Raw genomic sequence first — 19865 nt, 5'->3', positions numbered from 1 at the left:
GATTGCTGTAATTTTTAAATGTTTAAACTTATATTTTTTGTTATTGTTTTGTTTTTTAGATTGTATGTAACTTGGCTGAGTTTAACAAGTATAGGCAATATCTTACAAGTCTGAAATTAGACTTTGAAAGGCACTACTTAAAAGAACAAGTAAGTTAAATAGTTAAATTTGTTTTCTTACATAAGGTTTGGAAAAAAGGTTTACTTGTATAAAAAGTGTTTTCTTATAATACTTTTACGTTTTATGATGACTGACTAATTAAATATTTTTTCCAAATGAAAATTTAGAGCAGGAATAAAGAAGAATTTGAGGTTGATTTATTGGGCCAAGAATGGAAAGGTACCAGTCCATCTATTAATATGCCAGTGGTAGTTGGGTATAATTTAGTAACTAACTTGCTAATCCAAGTGTTTCTTCTGAGTTGGGGCCAATAGGAATAATCTATTGTGGCAGCAAGATTTTTAAACTGGAACCAAAGTAGCAAGAGTAACAGGAGAGGAACAGTGTGAATAATTATAATGTCCTTCAGGTGACTCAAGAACTTGTGCACTGTGTGTATGTACTTATGCACATGCAGCTGTGTTCATCCAGTAAAAAATTATATTAAAGGTAAAGTGAAATGATTAGGAGTAGAGATGGTGGGTATGAATAGTGATTTCTTTTCAATTTTAAAATTTTTATTAAAAAAAAAAGAATAGTTTTATTGATTTTTTTAGAGAGAGAGAGAAGAGAGAAGCATTGATATGAGGGCTCAACATGGAGTGGCTGCCTCTGGTCTGTCCGCTATGGGAACTGAGACTGAAACCCAGACATGTGACATGAGCGGAATGCTTCGACCAGAATGGAATCAACAACCTCTCGGTGCATGGGACAACAGTCAAACAATTGAGCAACACTGGCCAGGCTCCTTTCAATATTTGACTCAAAATTAGTGTGTGTGTGTGTGTGTGTGTGTGTGTGTGTGTGTCTTATGCAAACACATGCCCATGAGTGAATTTGGATTTTAGGGTCAAGAAAGGTATGTGTAAGAATACTTTTACAATTTTATGTTTTACAGTTGAGACAGTGATTTAGAAATGAGAATAACTTACTTTACCTTTAAGTGTCTAGAGTTTCTCTTGTCCTTCTTCCATACTTTCATTTAATTTTTTTTCAGAATTGATGGAAATGTATAATGAGATATTTACTTTTCAGTTTTAGAGAGAGACATTTTTACTTTGGTTCAGTTACTCATGTCTGTAATGGATTCAAATAGATTTAAATGCAGGTAAACATACTTAGTTATTTAGAAAGTACAAGAAGTTTACTAAACAGTAAGTATAAAAAGGTATGTCAAAGGACAATTCATTTCTGTAAATTTAAAAAACATTATATATTTATAAATACACACACATACAGATATATGCATTTATATGATACAGTTTTTAAAATAGGGAATGCTTGCAAAACAAATAAATAAACTACAAGAAGACAATCAACTACGGGGACTTCCTGATGATGCACTGTTCCAAAATTGGTTGTTATGGGAGGAATCTTTTAAGGATCATGAGCCAGGAGAAGTGCCCAGGTAAGATGGAAGTGAATGCATAGTTTATGTATAGATTGTGGCTCAAATAAGTTGGAAAAATGCTAGAAAGAATTGAAGCTAGGAATTTTTAAAAATGTACTAGACACCATTTAATTCCACTATTGATCTAAGTATAGAGAGGAAGGGAGACCAAAAGGTATAGAAATTGGGAACTTGATTGTCAAGGGAAGGAAGAGCAGGATTTCTGTGAGTACAAGAGGTAATCCAGACTGATAACTAAAGGACAAATGTGACCCAAAAGTCTTTCTGTAGTTGCAAATGGAGGAAAACAATCTTTTAGCACCAGTCTTTAGCAGGAGCTTTTTATGAATCATCTTTAAGGGCTGACAACATTAAATTTAAGGAAGTTCATGCAAAGTCAAAAATAGAGGTTTGACTAAACTATATCTAATGCCAATATAGAGCTTCATTGTCCCCAAAAGAAAATGTTAAGCTCTTCAGATATTACCTGCTCATGCTCAACCATTACATTTCATGGTCAAGCCCATGTCTTAGGGATATCATTGGTTTTTCCTCCTCCTCTTTCAGCCTTTATTAAGGTGAGGGATTTGGCTACATAGCCTGACTTTTACATTTTTTGGGTCCATTTTTTTTGTAGTTCCATAGCATATTGACATACCCGAGACCCAGATTATAAATGGAAGGTTTGTTGAAGGCTCTGTAAGTCACAGGGGACCAGGACACATCGTTTTCTTCAGAAATTCAACTTTTTTTTTTTTTTTATAGATTTGAAATTAAATTTTCAGTTATTCTAGTCCTCTTTACAAACTTATATGCACAAGCCCACTGAGTTATGAATAATTACTGTGCAAAATGTTTTTTTTTTTGTTGTTGTTAATCCGCAACCAAGGATATTTTCTTTATTAATTTTCAGAGAGTGGAAGTAAGGGGGGAAAGACGGAGAGAAACATCTATGTGAGAGACATTGATTGGTTGACTCCCATATGAGAGCCAGGGATTGAGCCTGCAACCAAGGCACCTGCTCTTGACTGAAATAGAACCTACGACCCTTCAGTCTGCAAGTTGACACTCTATCCACAGAGCCAAAATGGCTAAGACTGTACAAAAATATTTTGAAGGAACCCGCTCCACATTTTACCATTGTCTTGGCCATAAGAACAGATACTGATGTGATAGAGAGATCTGTATGACAAAGCATGGTGAGAGCTGGCTTACAAATCCATGAATAGAACTGAGAGAAAAACTGAACATTCTTATAGTGTAAGAAACAAGACTGAGTAAGGAGGTTGTCTGAGTGTATCAAAGCAGCTAATGCCACTATAAGGGAAACATGCAATTCACCTTCATTTGCATTTGCACTTTTATTTAGTTATTTGGATATGATAAGTAGGAAGTTAGACCAACATGGACGTACAAGAGAAGAGCAACAACTCCTCTGGTTGGAAAGAGAAAAAAGAAAACAGCAGGAACAAACAAGACGAAAACATATTCTTCGTAAAAAATTTGAAGAGGTGAGAGATACATTTAAAATATTAGGAGAAAAATTGTGCCTAGTGTTTTATCTGAAAATAATTTTAGCTGTCTATAATATTTCTTGAAGTCATTTCAAGTCTAAGTAATTTACCCACATTAATCTTTCTTCAAACTATGATATACAAGTTGTTACATAAAATAATGAGGCTGACACCATAAGTTATAACTGTTCTTAAAGAGTGGATTTTGGAAGTTCCCAGGCACCATTTAACTCCCTGATCACCCTCAGTGTGAGGGGGATACCTTTTAAAATTTAGTGAAAAATAACTATGCCTGCATTCCTAGTAGGAGTGCAGGAAGGAAAGAAGTCCATTCAAAAGCCCTGTATGACTTTCACTACACTTGACCTGGTTTCTGTTAGGCTCTTGACTTCTACTAATTTGCTTGTTGTTGTTGGAAAAATACAAAGGGTTACTGTAAACATTAACCATAGTAACACTGCTTTCCAGGAATGGAAGAGAAAACAGATGTTGCTTCTGACAAAGTCTGCAGAAAGTGTTCGGAGAGAAGTTGGGATAGAGGAACAACGGCGCAGAAATAGAGGAGAAAATTACAAAAAGGTAGATTTAACTTCCTAATCTGGGTTGTTAGAGGAGAAGCTTTTGTTAGCTTGGATTTTTGAAAGTACACTATACAAGATGACAGTGGATTGGGTCCCCTAAATTAGTGGTCGGCAAACTGCGGCTCACGAGCCACATGTGGATCTTTGGCCCCTTGAGTGTGGCTCTTCCACAAAACACCATGGCCTGGGAGAGTATATTTTGAGGAAGTGGCATTAGAAGAAGTTTAAGTTTAAAAAATTTGGCTCTCAAAAGAAATTTCAATCGTTGTACTGCTGATATTTGGCTCTGTTAACTAATGAGTTTGCCGTCCACTGCCCTCAATGATTTATGTTACAATTTGACTATAATATAAAAAGTCCTGCCTTATTATTTGATACTACTGCCCCAGTGCAGGGATTTGTGCACATTGAGAGGAAAATAATTAGAAAGTGGCCGGCGGGACTGGGCCAGATGGGCTGGGCACACCCTGAACCTCCCACGGTACCTCCCTGGCCGGCTGCACCTTCATTATCAGTTTGTGTGAGTTCTTTGTTCTGAGGTGGGTCTCTTGTAGATAGCAAATATATGGGTCATATTTTCTTATCCATTTCAGCATCCCTATCTTTTGATTGGAGCACTCAATCCATTTATGTTTAAGGTTATCATTGATAGGTTAGTCGCCATTTTTATTCTTTATGCCTGTGTTCCTACTTCCCTTTCTATTTCTTCTTTTTACAGCAGTCCCGGTAGCATTTCTTGCTTGGTGGTAATAAACTCCTTTAGTCCCCTTTTGTCTGTGAAGCTCCTGATTTCACCTTCAATTTTGAATGATAGCCTTGCTGGGTATAGTATTCTTGGAGTCAGTCCCTTGCTTTACATCATTGTATATATTTCATTCCATTCTCTTCTTGCTTGATGTGTTTCTGTTGAGAAATAAATTGCTATTCTAATGGGAAATCCCTTGTAGGTAACTTTGTTTCTCTCCGGCAGTCTTTAAGATTCTTACTTTGCTATTGATGTTTCCCCTTTTAATTATGATGTGCCTTGGTGTGGGTCTTTTTACATTCATCTTGTTTAGGACTCTGTGCTTCTTGTAATTGTGTGGCTTTTTTCTTCCCAACATCAGGGAAGTTTTCATTATTTCTTCAAACAGCTTTTATATTCCTTGCTCATCTTACTCTCCTTCTGGAACTCCTATTATATGGATGTTGTTTCATTTTGTGTTGTCCCAAAGTTCCCGTAGGTTCTCCTACTTTTTTTTTTTTTAAATATATTTTATTGATTTTTTTACAGAGTGGAAGGGAGAGAGATAGAGAGTTCGAAACATCAATGAGAGAGTGTCATCGATCAGCTGCCTCTTGCACACCCCCTACTGGGGATATGCCCACAACCAAGGTACATGCCCTTGACCAGAATCAAACCCAGGGCCCTTTAGTCCCCAAGCCGACGCTCTATCCATTGAGCCAAACCGGTCCTGGCAGTTCTCCTACTTTTTAAGTTCTTTCCAGTTGCTACTGTGCTTGGGCGTTTTTTATTTTTTATTTTATTTATTTATTTTATTTTTATGGGAGATTCTTTGTAGGTAACAGTTTGCTTTTCTTTTGCTGCCTTTAAGATTCTCTCATTGTCTTTAATTTTTGCCACTTTAATTATGTTGTATCTGGGTTTGGTCCTGTTGAGGTTCTTCTTAATTGGGGTTCTCTGTGTCTCCTGTAATTATGTGAGTTTTTCCTATACCAGGTTAAGCAAGTTTTCTGCCATTATTTCTTCAAACATGTTCTTTATCCCTTCCTCCCTTTATGCCTTTTCTGGCACACCCTGCTATTCTAATAGTTACGTTTCATGTTGTCCCACAGTTCCCTTAAGTTGTCCTCCTGTTTTTTTAATTGTTTTTTTTTTTTTAATTTTGGTTCTCTGATTGAATGATTATTTTCAACCTTGCCTTCTAATTCACTGATTCTATCCTCATTTCCCCCTAATCTTCTGTGTATTCGTATCAATGTATTTTTCATTTGTGCTATGCAATTTTTAAATTTATTTTCATAGTTACTACGTATTTTCTCACATTGCTGAGCATCTTTACCATCATTATTCTGAACTCTGTTTCAGATAAATTTCCTATCTCCATTTCATTTATTTCTTCTTCTGTAGAATTCTCTTGTTCTTACATTTGGGGGACATGAGATATGTTTCTTTGTTTCTTCATTTTGGCTTCCTGTTTGGGTTTGTGACTATGTATTAGGTAGATCTGCTTTACCTCTCAATCTCTAGTGTAGGACACTGTCAAATGCTGTTTCTGACTAATTAGATCAGGAAAAGATTAAAAGTCTCCAGAGACTGTTTCTGCCTACAGACTGATAGGATACCAAATTGAATTACCCTCAGGTGATTGTCCACAGATGTGAAAAGAGTTTAAAAATTTTTTTAATTAATTAATTAATTAATTTATATATATATATATATATATATATATATATATATATATATATATATATATATATTTTTTTTTTTTTTTTTTAACAAGGTGGGGCAATTGCTTTTGCCTGGAGGCTAATTATTATTTTTAGTCTCTTAAGTGGCTTTAGGAACACTGCACCTTGGGAAAGGTGTTTTCCAATAGGTTGGGTTAACTGTATTCCCCCAGGCAAGGCAAATGTCTGTGTGGGGGAAGATGTCCTCTGCTTCATGAAGAAATGACTCATCCCAGAAAACTGGGGGTGTCTGCCTTCTGAGCTCTAAACCCTGAACCCCCAATCCTGGTTTCTGCTCCCACAACTCCAGTCCATTCTGCCCTCCCCTCTGCTGGAGTACAAGGTGGGTGGCTACCCAGGGAATTTTTGCATTGGCCCTTTAAGAGGGTGCCTGAATTTCCAACTGTGTCTTTCAGGTATACAGCAACCTTGCTGCTTTTAATAAAAAGGTATTACGGGGCACCCTTCTCAGTTCTGGTGCTTTCTTCTGGGGCCCCCCCCGCTTGGGGATTAGATCCCAGAGTTCTCAGTGCCCACCCCCCCTCCAGCTGAGATATCTCTCCAGAATTTCAGTTGCTGTCTGTGGGTCCCTGGCCAGCCCTTTTGCCCCTCTGCCCCTTCTACAGTCTATATGTGGCTCCACTTTTGATCCTTGGGTATCAGGGTTCTCTCCAGTGAGTCTTCCTTTGATTATTCAGGAAGTTTTTCTGTATTTTAGTAGTAATTACAGTTTGTTCCTGGGAGTGTGTCCATGTAGCATTCTCTTACTCTGCTGCCATTTTAAATCCTGTATATGTTTTAATTCTTTTTGTTGAGTTGTACGAGTACTTTATATATTTTGGATACTAACCCCTTATCAGATGCATCATTGGAAAATGTTCTCCATTCAGTAGGTTCCCTTTTCAGTTTGATGGTGGTTTATTTTTCTGTGCAGAAGCTTTTTATTTGGACATAGTCCCATTTGTTTATGTTCTCCTTAGTATCCTTTGCCCTAGTAGATGTATCCACAAATACAATATATTGTTACCTGAGATGTCTGAGAGTTTCCTGCCTATGTTTTCTTCACAGATTTTTATGGTCATGCCTTACATTTAAGTATTTTATCCACGTTGAGTTTCTTCTTATGTATGGTGTAAATTGGTGGTCTAATTTAATCTTTTCGCAAGTGTCTGTCTAGTTTTCCCAGTACCATTTATTGAAGACACTGTCTTTACTCCATTGTATGCTCTTGCCTCTTTTGTCAAATATTTATTCACCATAATGCTATGGGTCAGTTTCTGGGGTCTCTGTTCTGATCCATTGGTCTACATGCCTGTTCTTGTGCCAGTATCAGGTGTTTTGGTTATAATATCACCTCATACCTGTCAGAATGGCCATCATTAAAAAATCAATAAACAACAAGTGCTTGTGAGTATGTGGAGAAAAGGGAACCCTAGTTCACTGCTGGTGGGAATATAAGTTGGCTCAGCCACTATAAAAAGAGTATGGAGTTTCCTCAAAAAATTAAAAAGGGAACATCTGTTTGACCTAGCAATCCCACTTCTAGAAATATATACTAAAAACCCCAAAACACCAATCAGAAATGCATCCTTATGTTCATAGCAGCATTATTTACAATAGCTAAGCTTTGGAACTAGCCCAAAAGCCCATCAGTAGATGAGTGGATAAAGAAAAAAGTGGGATCTAATGAACAAAATGAATTGACCAAATAAGAAGACCTAAATCAGGGAGGCATGGAATAGACTGACATACCTCAATGTGGGGTTGGGAGAACAAAAAGAGATAAACCAAAGAACTTATATATATACTTGAGGCCAGGTGTACAAAATTTGTGCACTGGGGAGAGGATGTCCCTCAGCCCAACCTGCACCCTCTCCAATTGGACAGTCCTATCACAATCCAGGACTGCTGGCTCCCAACTGCTCACCTGCCTGCCTGCCTGCCTGATAGCCCCCTAACCACTTCCCTGCAAGCCTGATCAATACCTAACTGCTCCTCTGCAGGCCTGATTGCTCGCAACTGCCTTCTGCCATCTTGTGACCACATCAGAGAAGCCATCTTATGACCACATGGGGGCAGCCATCTTGTGCGAGGGCGTGATGGTCAATTTGCATATAACCTCTTTATTATATAGGAATTACATAGCCCATAGACATGAGCAATAGGGTAATGAAGACTTAGAGGGGGTCAGGGCTGGAAAGAAGGGAGGAAAGAGGGAATGTGGGAGATATTTCTAAAACGGTCAACAATAAAAACATATTTAAAAAAATCTTTAAAAGATTTTTGCCTTTGCATCTTTGTACAAAATAAGTTGGACCAGTCTACTTTTAAACTCTTTTTTGCTCTTTGACTTATTTGTCTAATTTATTGTCTTGATTATTGTAATTCTTTAAATATGATGTACTAGCCTTTCAAGCTTGTTCTTCATTTTTAGAGTTATTTTGACTATTTTAATATATTATGTTCTTTAACATATCCACATAAATTTTAGAATCTAGTTTGTTAATTTCTATCAAGAAATCTGGCTGAGATTTTTATTGGAATGGTGTTGAGTCAATAGATCATTTTGGGTCAATTGATCTCTTGATAATAAGTTTTACAACTCATGAAACAAATATGTTTCCATTTATTTAGGTATCCTTAACTTTTCTTATCAATGTTATGAGTTGGCAGTGTATACAACTTTTTTGTCTTTTTAAAAAAAATCTTTATAAGTATTACAGGTGTCCTCCTACTCACCCCCCACACCCCATGTTGATCCTCTCCACACTGTTCTCACCCCTTTCAGGCCTACACCATACTATTGTTTGTGTCCATGGGCTATTAACATATGCATATAAGTTCCCCCATTAATTACTTTCCACCCACCCTGTACCCTGTATTCCCTCTGAAATCCATAAGTTTGTTTCATGTTTCTATGCTCTGGATCTATTTTGTTCAGTTTATTTTATTCATTAGATTCAATATATGAGTGAGATCACGTGATACTAATCTTTCTCTGACTGGCTTATTTTCCTTAGTATAATACTTTCAAGGTCCATCTATGCTGTAGAAAATGGTAAGAGTTCTTTTTTTACAGCTGCATAGTATTCCATGGTAAGTATACCACAGCTTTTTATCCACTTATAATCTGATGGACACTTGGGCTGTTTCTAATTCTTAGCTATTATAAATTATGCTACTATTAGAGGCCCAGTGCATAAAAATTTGTGCACTGAGGGAGAGGTACCTCAGTCCTGTCTGCCCCCTCTCACATTCTGGGAGCCCTTAGGGGATGTCCTACTGATGGCTTAGGCCTAAGCTGCAGTCTGGCTTCCCTCTGTGGGAGGCGACTGGGCTGATTAGGGGAAGGCACCACCCTCATCACCCCACTGCTGCTGCCACTGCCAGCCTCGGTGGCTGCAAAGCCTGAGCCCTGGGTTTGCAGCCACCAGGGCTCATTGCTGCCTGAGTCCACAGCTGCAGTGAGCTCCGGGCCTCAGAGCTGCTATGGCTTTGTCCAGATGGATGTACTGATGGACATCCAGAAGACATCTGGCCTAATTAGCATATTACCCTTTTATTAGTATAGATGAACATATGGGTGCCTATATTTTTTTCTGATGGATGTTTTTGGTTTCTTAGTATATATTCCTAAATGTGTGATCAATGGGTGAAATGGGAATTCTGTATTTAATATTTTGAGAAAATTCTATACTGTATTCCAGAATGGCTGCATCAGTCTGAATTCTCACCAGCAGTATGCTAGGGTTCCCTTTTTTCCAAATCTAGCCAGCACTTGTCATTTATTAATTTGTTGATGACAGCCATTCTGACAGATATGGGATAATACCTTATTGTTGTTTTAATTTGGATCTCTCTGAGGATCAGTAACTTTAAGCATTTTTTTTTCATGAAGAAGTGTCTATTTGGAGATGTGTCTATTTAGGTCCTTTGCCCATTTTTTAAAATTTGGATTGTCTTTTGTTAAGTTGTATAAATTATATATATATTTTTTAAAAATATTTTTATTTATTACAGAGAAGTAGGGACAGATAGAAATATCAGTGATAGGAGAGAATCATTGATCAGCTGCCTCCTGCAATACCCCCTACTAGGGACTGAGCCTGCAACCCAGGCATGTGCCCTGAATGGAAATCGAACCATGACCTCCTGATTCATAGGTAGATATTTAACCACTGAGTAACACTGGCCAGTTATATTTGGGATATTAACCCTTTATCAAATGTCTCATTGCCAAATATGTTCTCCCATTAAGTGGACTCCCTTTTTGTTTTGTTGATGGTTTCTTTTGCTGTGCAGAAGTTTTTTATTTTGATGTAGTCCCGTTTGTTTATCTTCTCCTTAGTTTCCTTTGCACTTAGAGATGTATCCATAAACATATGGCTACGAGAGATGTCTGAGATTTTGCTGCCTATGGTTTCCTCTAGTATTTTTATGGCTTTATGTCTTATAATTAAACGTTTTATCCCTTTTCAGTTTATTCTTGTATATGGTGTAAGTTGGTGGTCTACTTTTATTTTTTTTGCATGTATGTGTCCAATTTTCCTGACACCATTTATTGAAGAGATTGTCTTGAGTCCATTTTATGGTTTTGCCTCCTTTGTCAAATATTAATTGAGTGTAATGGCTTGGGCTCATTTTTGGAATCTCTGTTTTGTTCCATTGCTCTATGTGCCTGTTCTTGTGCCAGTACAGTGGATTTGTAGTATAACTTGATATTTGGTAGTGTAATTCCTCCAACTTTAGTCTTCTTTCTCATAATTGCTGAGGCTATTCAAGATCTTTTTTGGCTCTATATAAATCTTTGGAGTACTTGTTCTAGATCTGTGAAGTATACTATTGGTGTTTTAATAAGGTAGTAAGTTGAATCTGTAGATTGCTTTGAATAGTATGGACATTTTAATGATGTTAATTCACCAATCCATGAACATCAAATATTATTTCACTTGTTCACATCTTCCTCTATCTCTTTTTTCAACATCCGTTAGTTTTCCAAGTACAAGTCTTTTACGTCCTTGGTTAAATTTTTGCCTAAGTACTTTAATTTTTTTTGTTGAAATGGTAAATGGGATTGGTTGTTTAGTTTCTATTTCTGAGAATTCATTATCTTCATTATCATACTAATAATAGTCTAGGTGGTGGTCATGCTGTCACGCATCATGCCTTAATGTCATCACAAGATGGCCATATGCACAATGGAGGCAGGGCCCAGCAGAGGAGGTGGGTCGTGCAGGGGAGGGCAGTTGGGGACAATCAGGTTGGCAGGGGAGCAGTTAGGCGTAAATCAGCCAGTAGGGGAGTGGTTAGGGGGCTATCAGGCTGATAGGCAGAAGCAGTTAGGGGCAATCAGGCAGGTGAGCAGTTAGGAGCCAGCAGTCCTGGATTATAAGAGGGATGTCTGACTGCCATTTTAGGTCCCAGATTGGAGAGGTTGCATGCCTGGCTGAGGGACATCCCTGTACTGCCCTCCTCTCTACCCCATGTGCAAATTTTGTGCCCCAGGCCGCTAGTTGATGTATAAAAAAGTCATTGATTTTTGGGTGTTGCTTTTGTACTCTGCTACACTGCCAAATTAATTTATTAAATTTAGTAGTTCTTTGGTGAAGTCTAGGTTTTTCTATGCACAATATAATGTCATCTGTGAATAATGAGAGTTTTACTGCCTCCTTATCAATTTGGATGCCTTTTATTTCTTCTTCTTTGTTGATCTCTGTGCCTAGGACTGCCAGTATTATTTTATATAAGAGTGTTGAAAGTGGTCATCCCTGTCTTTTTCCTGTTGTTAGGGAAAATTGTTTTAGTTTTTTCACCTTGAATATGATGTTTGCTGTACATTTGTCATTTATGGCCTTTATTACATTAAGATATGCTACCTCTATTTTCACTTTGCTGAGAGTTTTTAGGGTTTTGGATTTTTGTCAAATGCTTTTTCTGCATATATTGGTATTATGTGATTTTTTGTTTTTGTTTTTCAGTTTGCTCATGCGATGTATCATGTCTATTGATTTGTAAATAATCATAACAGCTTTGCATTCCTGTAATAAACTTCACTTGGTCATGATGTATGGTCTTTTTAATATATTGCTGAATCTGATTTAGTAATATTTTGTTGAGAAATTTAGCATGTATGCTCATAGGGGATATTGGCCCGGAAATTCTTTTACTTTGTCGTATCTTTTTTTTTTTTAAATATATTTTTATTGATTTTACACAGAGAGGAATTGAGAGGGACAGAGAGTTAGAAACGTCGATGAGAGAGAAACATCGACCAGCTGCCTCTTGCACACCCCCCACTGGGAATGTGCCTGCAACTAAGGTACATGCCCTTGACCGGAATGGAACCCGGGACCTTTCAGTCCGCAGGCCGACGCTCTATCCACTGAGCCAAACCGGTCCCGGCTATTTGTCGTATCTTTATCTGGTTTGGGAATTAAGATAATGCTGGCCAGATAAAAAGAATTTGAAAGTGTTCCTTCCTCTTGGGTTTCTTGAAATAGTTTGAGGAGTATAGGTGTTAGTTCTTCTTTGAATGTTTGGTAAAACTCCCCTGTGAAGCAGTCCAGACCTGGGCTTTTTATAATCACTGTTTGCTGGTCATTTTATAATCACTGTTTCTGTTTAACCAGTTGTTATTGGCCTATTCGGGTTTTCTGATTCTTACTGATTGAGTTTTAGAAGATTCTATTTTTCTAGGAATGTGTATATTTCATCCAGGTTGTCCAGTTCATTGGAATATAGTTGTTCTTAGTATTTTATTTATTTATTTACAATTTTTTTGTATTTCTGTGGGGTTAGTTGTTACTTCACAACTTTCATTTCTGATTTTATTTATTTGGATCCTCCCTCTTTGTTTTTTTGATGAATCTAATGCTTCATTAATTTGGTTTATCAATTCAAAAGAACTAGGTCTTGTTTTCATTGATCTTTTGTATTGTTGTTTTGTAGTCTGTATGTCATTTATTTCTGTTGTAATCTTTATTATTTCCTTTTACTTATTCTGGGATTTTCTTGTTGTTTTCTCTCTAATTCTTTAAGTTGTAGAGTTAGATAACATTACTTTATCTTGTTTTTCTGAGGTAGGCCTGAAGTGCTATGAATGTCCCTATCATGACTGCTTTCACTATGTCCCATAGATTATGGGTTTTGTGGTTAATTTTGATTTGTTTCCAGGATGTTTTTTATTTCTTCCTTGATTTAATTGGTAACTTGTTTATTATTTAATAACATAATATTTAGCCTCCATGTGTTTGAATTTTCTTATTGTAGTTGATTTCTAATTTATTGCCATTTAAAAGATGCTTGATATGATTTCAATCTTCTTGAACTTTTAGAGATTTATTTTTTTGTCCTAACATGTGGTCTATCTTTTAAAATGTATATTCTGTAGCTTTGAAGTAAAATGTTATGAAAATATAAGTTATTTCTATTTGATCTAGTGCATCATTTGGGATCACTGTTTCCTTATTGATATGTTTTTGTCTAGAAGATCTATCCAGTGATATCAGTAGTATTTTAATGCCCCCTATTACGATTGTATTGTTGTCAATTTCTTCCTTAAAGTCCTCTAGGGAGCGCTTTTCTCTCTAATTCTGTAGGGTGGGCCTTTCTGAGACCTTAGTTTTTCACATGCAAGTACTGATCCATTCTATTGCTGAATAAGTTAGGGAACTCTCAGAGGAGATTTGGGGTTCTTTCTCTGTGCAATCCTATCCTTTCTGATATATCCAGGATCAATATTAGGCCCGAGATTCACAAAGGGAAGTCACATTTCATGTATTATGACATATTTACCTATGGTCAGCTTGCAGACTGTGGTTAAGTCACTCAGACATCCTCCAATTGAAGATGATTTAGAAATTCCCTCAGCTTCCCAGAACAGCTATGGATTAAGCAACCTTTTCATATATGAAACTGGACTAGTTCTCTGAATATGTGTAGTGAAGTAAATTGCATCTACTTATTAAATATATGCTCATCATGTTTGACCACAAATGGAAATTTAACCCTTCATATACACCCCTCTCAGATTTGTACTCAGCATAACCTTACAAGTCCTGAAAGACCATTCATTTCCAATATACTATCATATTATATCTGTGCAGCAGCCATGTACTCTGGTGCCATTTTTAATCTTATACTATCCTAATATATAAAAAGCCAGGGGCCATCATGACAGAAACAGCCAGACAGATGACTGAACAGCAGGCTGCGTGGGGTGACCAGGCCAGAAGGGGGAACACTTAGTAGTGACCAGGCCAGTATGGGGGGAAGTTGGGGGCCACCAGGCCAGCAAGGAGGGGCAGTTGGGAGCAACCAGGCCGGCGGGGGGGGGGGGGGGTTAGTAAGGGGCAACCAGTTTGGCAATGGGGACAGTTAGAGGCAACCAGGCTGGCAGAGGGGGGAAGTTGGTGGTGATCAGGCCAGCAGGGGGAGTATTGGGGGCAACTAGGTCAGCATGGGGCAGCAAAAGCTGACCAGGCTGGTGGTGAGGCAGTTATGGGCAACCAGGCCAGCAGAAGGGAGCAGTTAGGGGTGACTAGGATGGCAAGGGGCAGTTTGGGGTGACCAGGCTGGTAGGGAGGAAGTGAGGGGCAACCAGGGGCAACCAGGTCAACATGGGGACAGTAAGGGTTCACCAGGCTGGTGGTGGTGGTGGTGGGGCAATCGGGCTGGCAGGGGGACTGTAAGGGGCAACCAGGCCAGCTTGGGGACAGTAAGGGTTCACCAGGCTTGTGGGGGGGCAATTGGGGGCAACCAGGCTGGTAGGGAGGCAGGTGGGGGCAACCAGGCTGACAGAGGGACATTAAGGGGGAACCAGGTCAGCAGGAGGGCAGTTAGGGGTGACCAGGCCAGTGGGGGGGCAGTTAGGGATGACCAGGTTGGCAGAGGGGGGCAGTTGGAGACAACCAGGCTGGCAAAGGGAATCAGTTAGGGGTGACCAGGCTGGTGGGGGGGCAGTTGGGAGCACTCAGGCCAGCAGGCAGAGGCAGTTTGGGGTGATCAGGCTCAAATGGGGGTAGTTAGGGGAGATCAGGCAGCAGGCAGGTGAGAGTTAGTAACCAGTGGTCCCAGATTGAGAGAGGGTTGTCTGACTACCAGTTTAAGCCTGATTCCCAGGATATTCCCCGAGGGTTCCTGGATTGGAGAGGGTGCAGGCTGGGCTGAGGAGAAACGCCTCCCCCCCTCCCATGCATGAATTTCATGCACTGGGCCCTAGTTATATTATCATATAAATACTAGTGGCCCAGTGCATGAAATTCACACTCTGGTAGGGTCCATAGTGGCTGCTGGCCAGTACTTTCTCCCTTCCCCCAGCCACCTGCCACCACTGCCAATGCTGCCAGCCAGGGCCTCCTCCTCAGGCCCTCCTTCTCCAGGGCATCCCTGCCTTCCCCTGGTTGGCCCGCCCCCTGGTCAAACTCCCTGTTGAGGAGATAATTTGCATGCTACACTCTTATTATTTAGGATTTGTTTTGCATTTTAAATAACAAGCTGATGCTAAACAATATATTTTATTTAATGTTTTAGAAAAAAGCCCTTTTAGAGAAAAAAATGGCTTATCACTTACCAAAAAAGCAAGAAAATGGCTTCAAAAGAAAGGATATGGGAAAAAATCTATCTGATGACAAAGGAAAAGATGGAATACAGTGTGAATGCGAGAACATTTAAGGTGATGTGGTTCTGTAGAAAGCTCTTTTCCATGTATTTACATTAAAATTATTTTGTAAAACTTTGCTTACACTTGCTCTGCTTGCTTTGTACCAGGCACAGTTATAGGCATTTCCCTATTATAGTTCAAGGTGAAAAGTAGACATATACATAAAAAAGAAATAAAATAATCTTACCAAGTGGTTTCATGGTCAAACTTGTCTATCCAATTTCCCTATACTTAAAATAATGTGTTTGCTATTGAAACTTGAAAAAGTTGCATGTAAGATAATGGCTATTATATACCAATATAGTTTTCTGCTATGTTGCCAGCAGAAAGAATAGACAATACCAGAGAAAAACAAAGGGAAGAAAGAAGGGAGGAGTTAGAGAAGGAAGGAATGTAAGAAAGAATTGAAGGAAAAAAAGAAGGAAATGAAGGAAGTTTAAAGGAAGAACATCAGGCCTTGGCTTTGCTATGCTTGATCTCTACCAGCTGCCTTTTATTTATAATATTATAAATATACTAGAGGCCCAGTGCATGAATTTGTGCACGGGTGGGATCCAGCTGTCCCACCTTGATGGGAGCCCATTTGGCTGGGCCCTTGGCGGGGGGAGGGGCCAATGGTGGCTGGTGGCTGGCCCTGCCCCTGATTGGGGTGGTGGGGCCTATCAGGGGCTGGATCGACTAGCAGGGGTCCTCAAACTTTTTAAAGTGGGGGCCAGATCACGGTCCCTCAGAGAGCTGGAGGGCCGGACTATATGAACTACTAATTCCTACTGTAACACCTCTGCTGCGCTCACTGCCCAAAAAACCTGGCGGGCCGGATCAGACTCCTCTGCGGGCCGCATGTGGCCCGCGGGCCGTAGTTTGAAGACGCCTGGACTAGGGGGTGTAATAGGGGCCTGGATCAGGCTGGTTGGCTGGCGCAGTGCACATCATAGCCACTGTTTGTTCTGCCTTTCCAGTTGCTGGGAATATATATATATATATATATATATATATATATATATATATATCTTTATAAAATCAATTTAATTAATAATATTAATTAAAATTTTATTGCCAAAATGCAAAAAATATAGACTTGATTTAATTATCTATGACTATGTGGTATCAGGAAAACATAATCATCTTCCATGCAGTCATCCTCAAAGCATCCATCCATCCTATCTGTCCCACTAGTCCTGTTTCTAGGTGAGAACCTACCTATGCCACTCCAGTAAATTACTAACTAGTCTCCACTGGCTCTTAATTTAACCTACTTCAAACCCATTTTTTAAACTGCTACATAATGATACTTTAAATTCTCTTGATTATTTATTTTCCTGGTTCCAGAATGTAAAGATCCCCATTACCTCTTAGATGAGGCTCAGATTTCTTATACAACTAACCATTCATTACATTCATCATGGTCTAGAGTCCACACCAAATTTAACTTTTTAATTTATTACACATATCTTCTTCAAGAAGGCAGCTATGATCTAGGAGATATATATACATAGACTCTTGACCCAAAACATTGAAGTCCAAGTGCTGCTTTACCATTTTCTAACCAGGTAAATAGCTTGGACAAATAACCTCTCTAAGCCACAGTTCCATCATTTGAAGACAAAGGTAATACTCCTAAATTATTCCTATCAAATATTTAAATGTCCTAGCCCATGATAAGCACTCAATTTCATTGTCCAATCAAATGGGACTACTGACCATTTCTAAAACACAAATTTCCTTTCATACTTCTATGTGCCTCGCTTCCAATTTTCTCAGCCTGGACTGATGTGCTCACTGAGCATCTGTCCAAATCCTACAATCATTTAAGCTCCACTGTAAATACACTCCATGAAGTATTCATAATAAATGTAACTAAAATATCCCTCTCCTTTGAATCCTTATAGTACTTTGTGTAATTGTTCCTCATTTTTTATATATTCAAAGCCCACTGTTGTTTTATTTCTTTATTTTGAATTGATCCTAAGAGAGGAAGGAAGAGAGAGAGAAAGAAAGAAACATTGATATGAGAGAGAAACATTGATCAGTTGCCTCCTGTACGTGCCCCACTGGGGATCGAACCCACAACCTAGGTATGTGCGCTGACCAGCAATCAAACCTGCCTCCTTTTGGTGTACGGAATAACACTCCAACCAGCTAAACCACACTGGCCAGGGTCATTCTTGATACACTAATTACATACTTCCCACTGTCTTTTTTTTTTTTTTTTTTTTTAAATATATTTTATTGATTTTTTACAGAGAGGAAGGGAGAGGGAGAGAGAGTTAGAAAGGTCGATGAGAGAGAAACATTGACCAGCTGCCTCCTGCACACCCCCTACCGGGAATGTGCCTGCAACCAGTGTACATGCCCTTGACTGGAATCGAACCTGGGACCTTTCAGTCCGCAGACCGACACACTACAACTTCCCACTGTCTTAATCACCCATAGTATTGTAACATTTGTGTTTCCCAGGGCACCTGGTTCTGAATGTAGATATATAAGTATAGATAGACTAATGATGTGCTTGCTGACTGAACTAGTCCATCTATCAGCTCATTGAGACAATGACACAATGTCGTGCTTCAGAAATCACTTCAGTAACTACATGCATTTCTTACTCTTCAACTGTTCACTTTCTCATTAAATAGCAAAAACAGTTTCAAGGAGACATTTTAGATATTGGTTACCTCAAATCCACCTCTTTTGAAGAAATAGATTATAAATGATCTAATTTATATTATTGAGGTGACAGAGGATAAGAATACTTTTTCACGGATGAAATGAAATCCTTTCTCGGTAGTAATGTCATCTTTCACAAAGTAGGCCGCTTCTAGAGGGACAGGGAGAGAATGGACAAGGAAGGGACTACCGAGGGAATCTGCTTCAGTGGGGAGACAGATGGCTCTCACATTTTATATCTCTAACAAAAACCCATTAAGTGCACCTGTTGAGAGAGTCCTTTGCCACACACAAGTTTTAGGAACAGGAACTAAAATCAGCTCTATCATGGATAAGGGACATGGATCTGGTTGCTTATGCCTGGCTGTGCGCAATGGTTACTGTGGGCTGGTCGATCTCCAGCCAGTATGTTGGTATGCATACCCACAAAGAGGAAATTACATTTTCCAGTTGAGCTGGGAATAGCCTTTCCTCTCTGCCAGAAGAAAATTATACCCTCATTTAACTTGAGGGATACTATTGAGTATTTCAAGAGTTATCTTTCTTCCAATTTCACATCTCTCCATTTTCCCCAATACTGCCCCGAAGTCCCACATGTAAATTAACATATGAAATAAATGTCACGTGTTAAATAAAACTTTATACATGTTTGGCTAACCTAGTAAGAAATATGCTAAAACTCTCATAGATTGAATTGAAAAAAAGTACATTAACTGGTAAAAAACTGTTGCAGCTGAAATTTCTAGACATAACAGACATCGAGCTATTGAGCCAGAACAATGCCTTTAAATCCATGTAGCTTTAGTGTGAGTGCTTGGTGTGTTGACCCTGTTTGTGTTGTGCTACAACAGAAGTTGGCTAAGTTTTCATGTGAAGGGCTAGACTGCACAGCATATGGCCTCTGTCAAAATTATTCCATTGTGCCTTTGTCACACAGAAGAAGCTCCAAACAAAATAACAGATGCATGTGACTGTGATTCAATGAAAGTTTATTCATGAACAGTGAAATCAAACTTTTATTTTTACATCACAAAATATGATCTGTTTGATTTTTTTTTCACGATTAAGAAGTTGTAAAACCATTCCTAGTTTTGCAGGCTGGTCAAAAATAGATGCTAGGCCAGATTTATCCCATGGGTGGCAGTTTGCTGCCCCTGTACTATTTAAATTTGGGACCCATACATTAGTTGAATATGATAACTGTATTCTGTTGTAGTGGTTAGATGTCAATTATATTCAGTTCATTGTTTTTATTGATTTTCTGCCTGCTAAATCTGCCCATTTATAATAGAGGGGTACTGAGGTCTGCTAGGGTCTTTCTGAAGCTAGGGTTCAGAAATCTGGAGAAGGAGCTGCGATGTAAATAAATTGGACTAGACAAGAAATATAAATTTGGGAGGCATGGTGGAGCAATGGGAGGCTCCACTTTTTAGTGAAGTGGGCTC

At 38.8% G+C, this 19865-nt stretch overlaps 1 protein-coding gene across 1 annotated transcript in view; it reads left to right on the top strand.

The window, feature by feature from the left end:
* The window catches only part of LOC118730516 (fibrous sheath-interacting protein 2-like), a 32527-nt gene extending 16695 nt beyond the window's left edge, over nt 1-15832 (top strand). Inside the window, 5 exon segments of the mRNA XM_036458550.2 lie at nt 60-149; nt 1434-1567; nt 2919-3060; nt 3532-3642; nt 15627-15832. Coding sequence (XP_036314443.2) covers nt 60-149; nt 1434-1567; nt 2919-3060; nt 3532-3642; nt 15627-15767 — 618 coding nt within the window. The 3' untranslated portion in view covers nt 15768-15832.
* The last annotated feature ends 4033 nt before the right edge of the window (nt 15833-19865 follow it).

The sequence above is a fragment of the Pipistrellus kuhlii genome, unplaced genomic scaffold, assembly GCF_014108245.1.
Source record: "Pipistrellus kuhlii isolate mPipKuh1 unplaced genomic scaffold, mPipKuh1.p scaffold_m20_p_1, whole genome shotgun sequence".
In the NCBI taxonomy this organism is placed as follows: Eukaryota; Metazoa; Chordata; class Mammalia; order Chiroptera; family Vespertilionidae; genus Pipistrellus; species Pipistrellus kuhlii.
The sequence above is the reverse complement of the archived record's forward strand: the minus strand, read 5'-3'. Positions and strand labels throughout refer to the sequence as shown.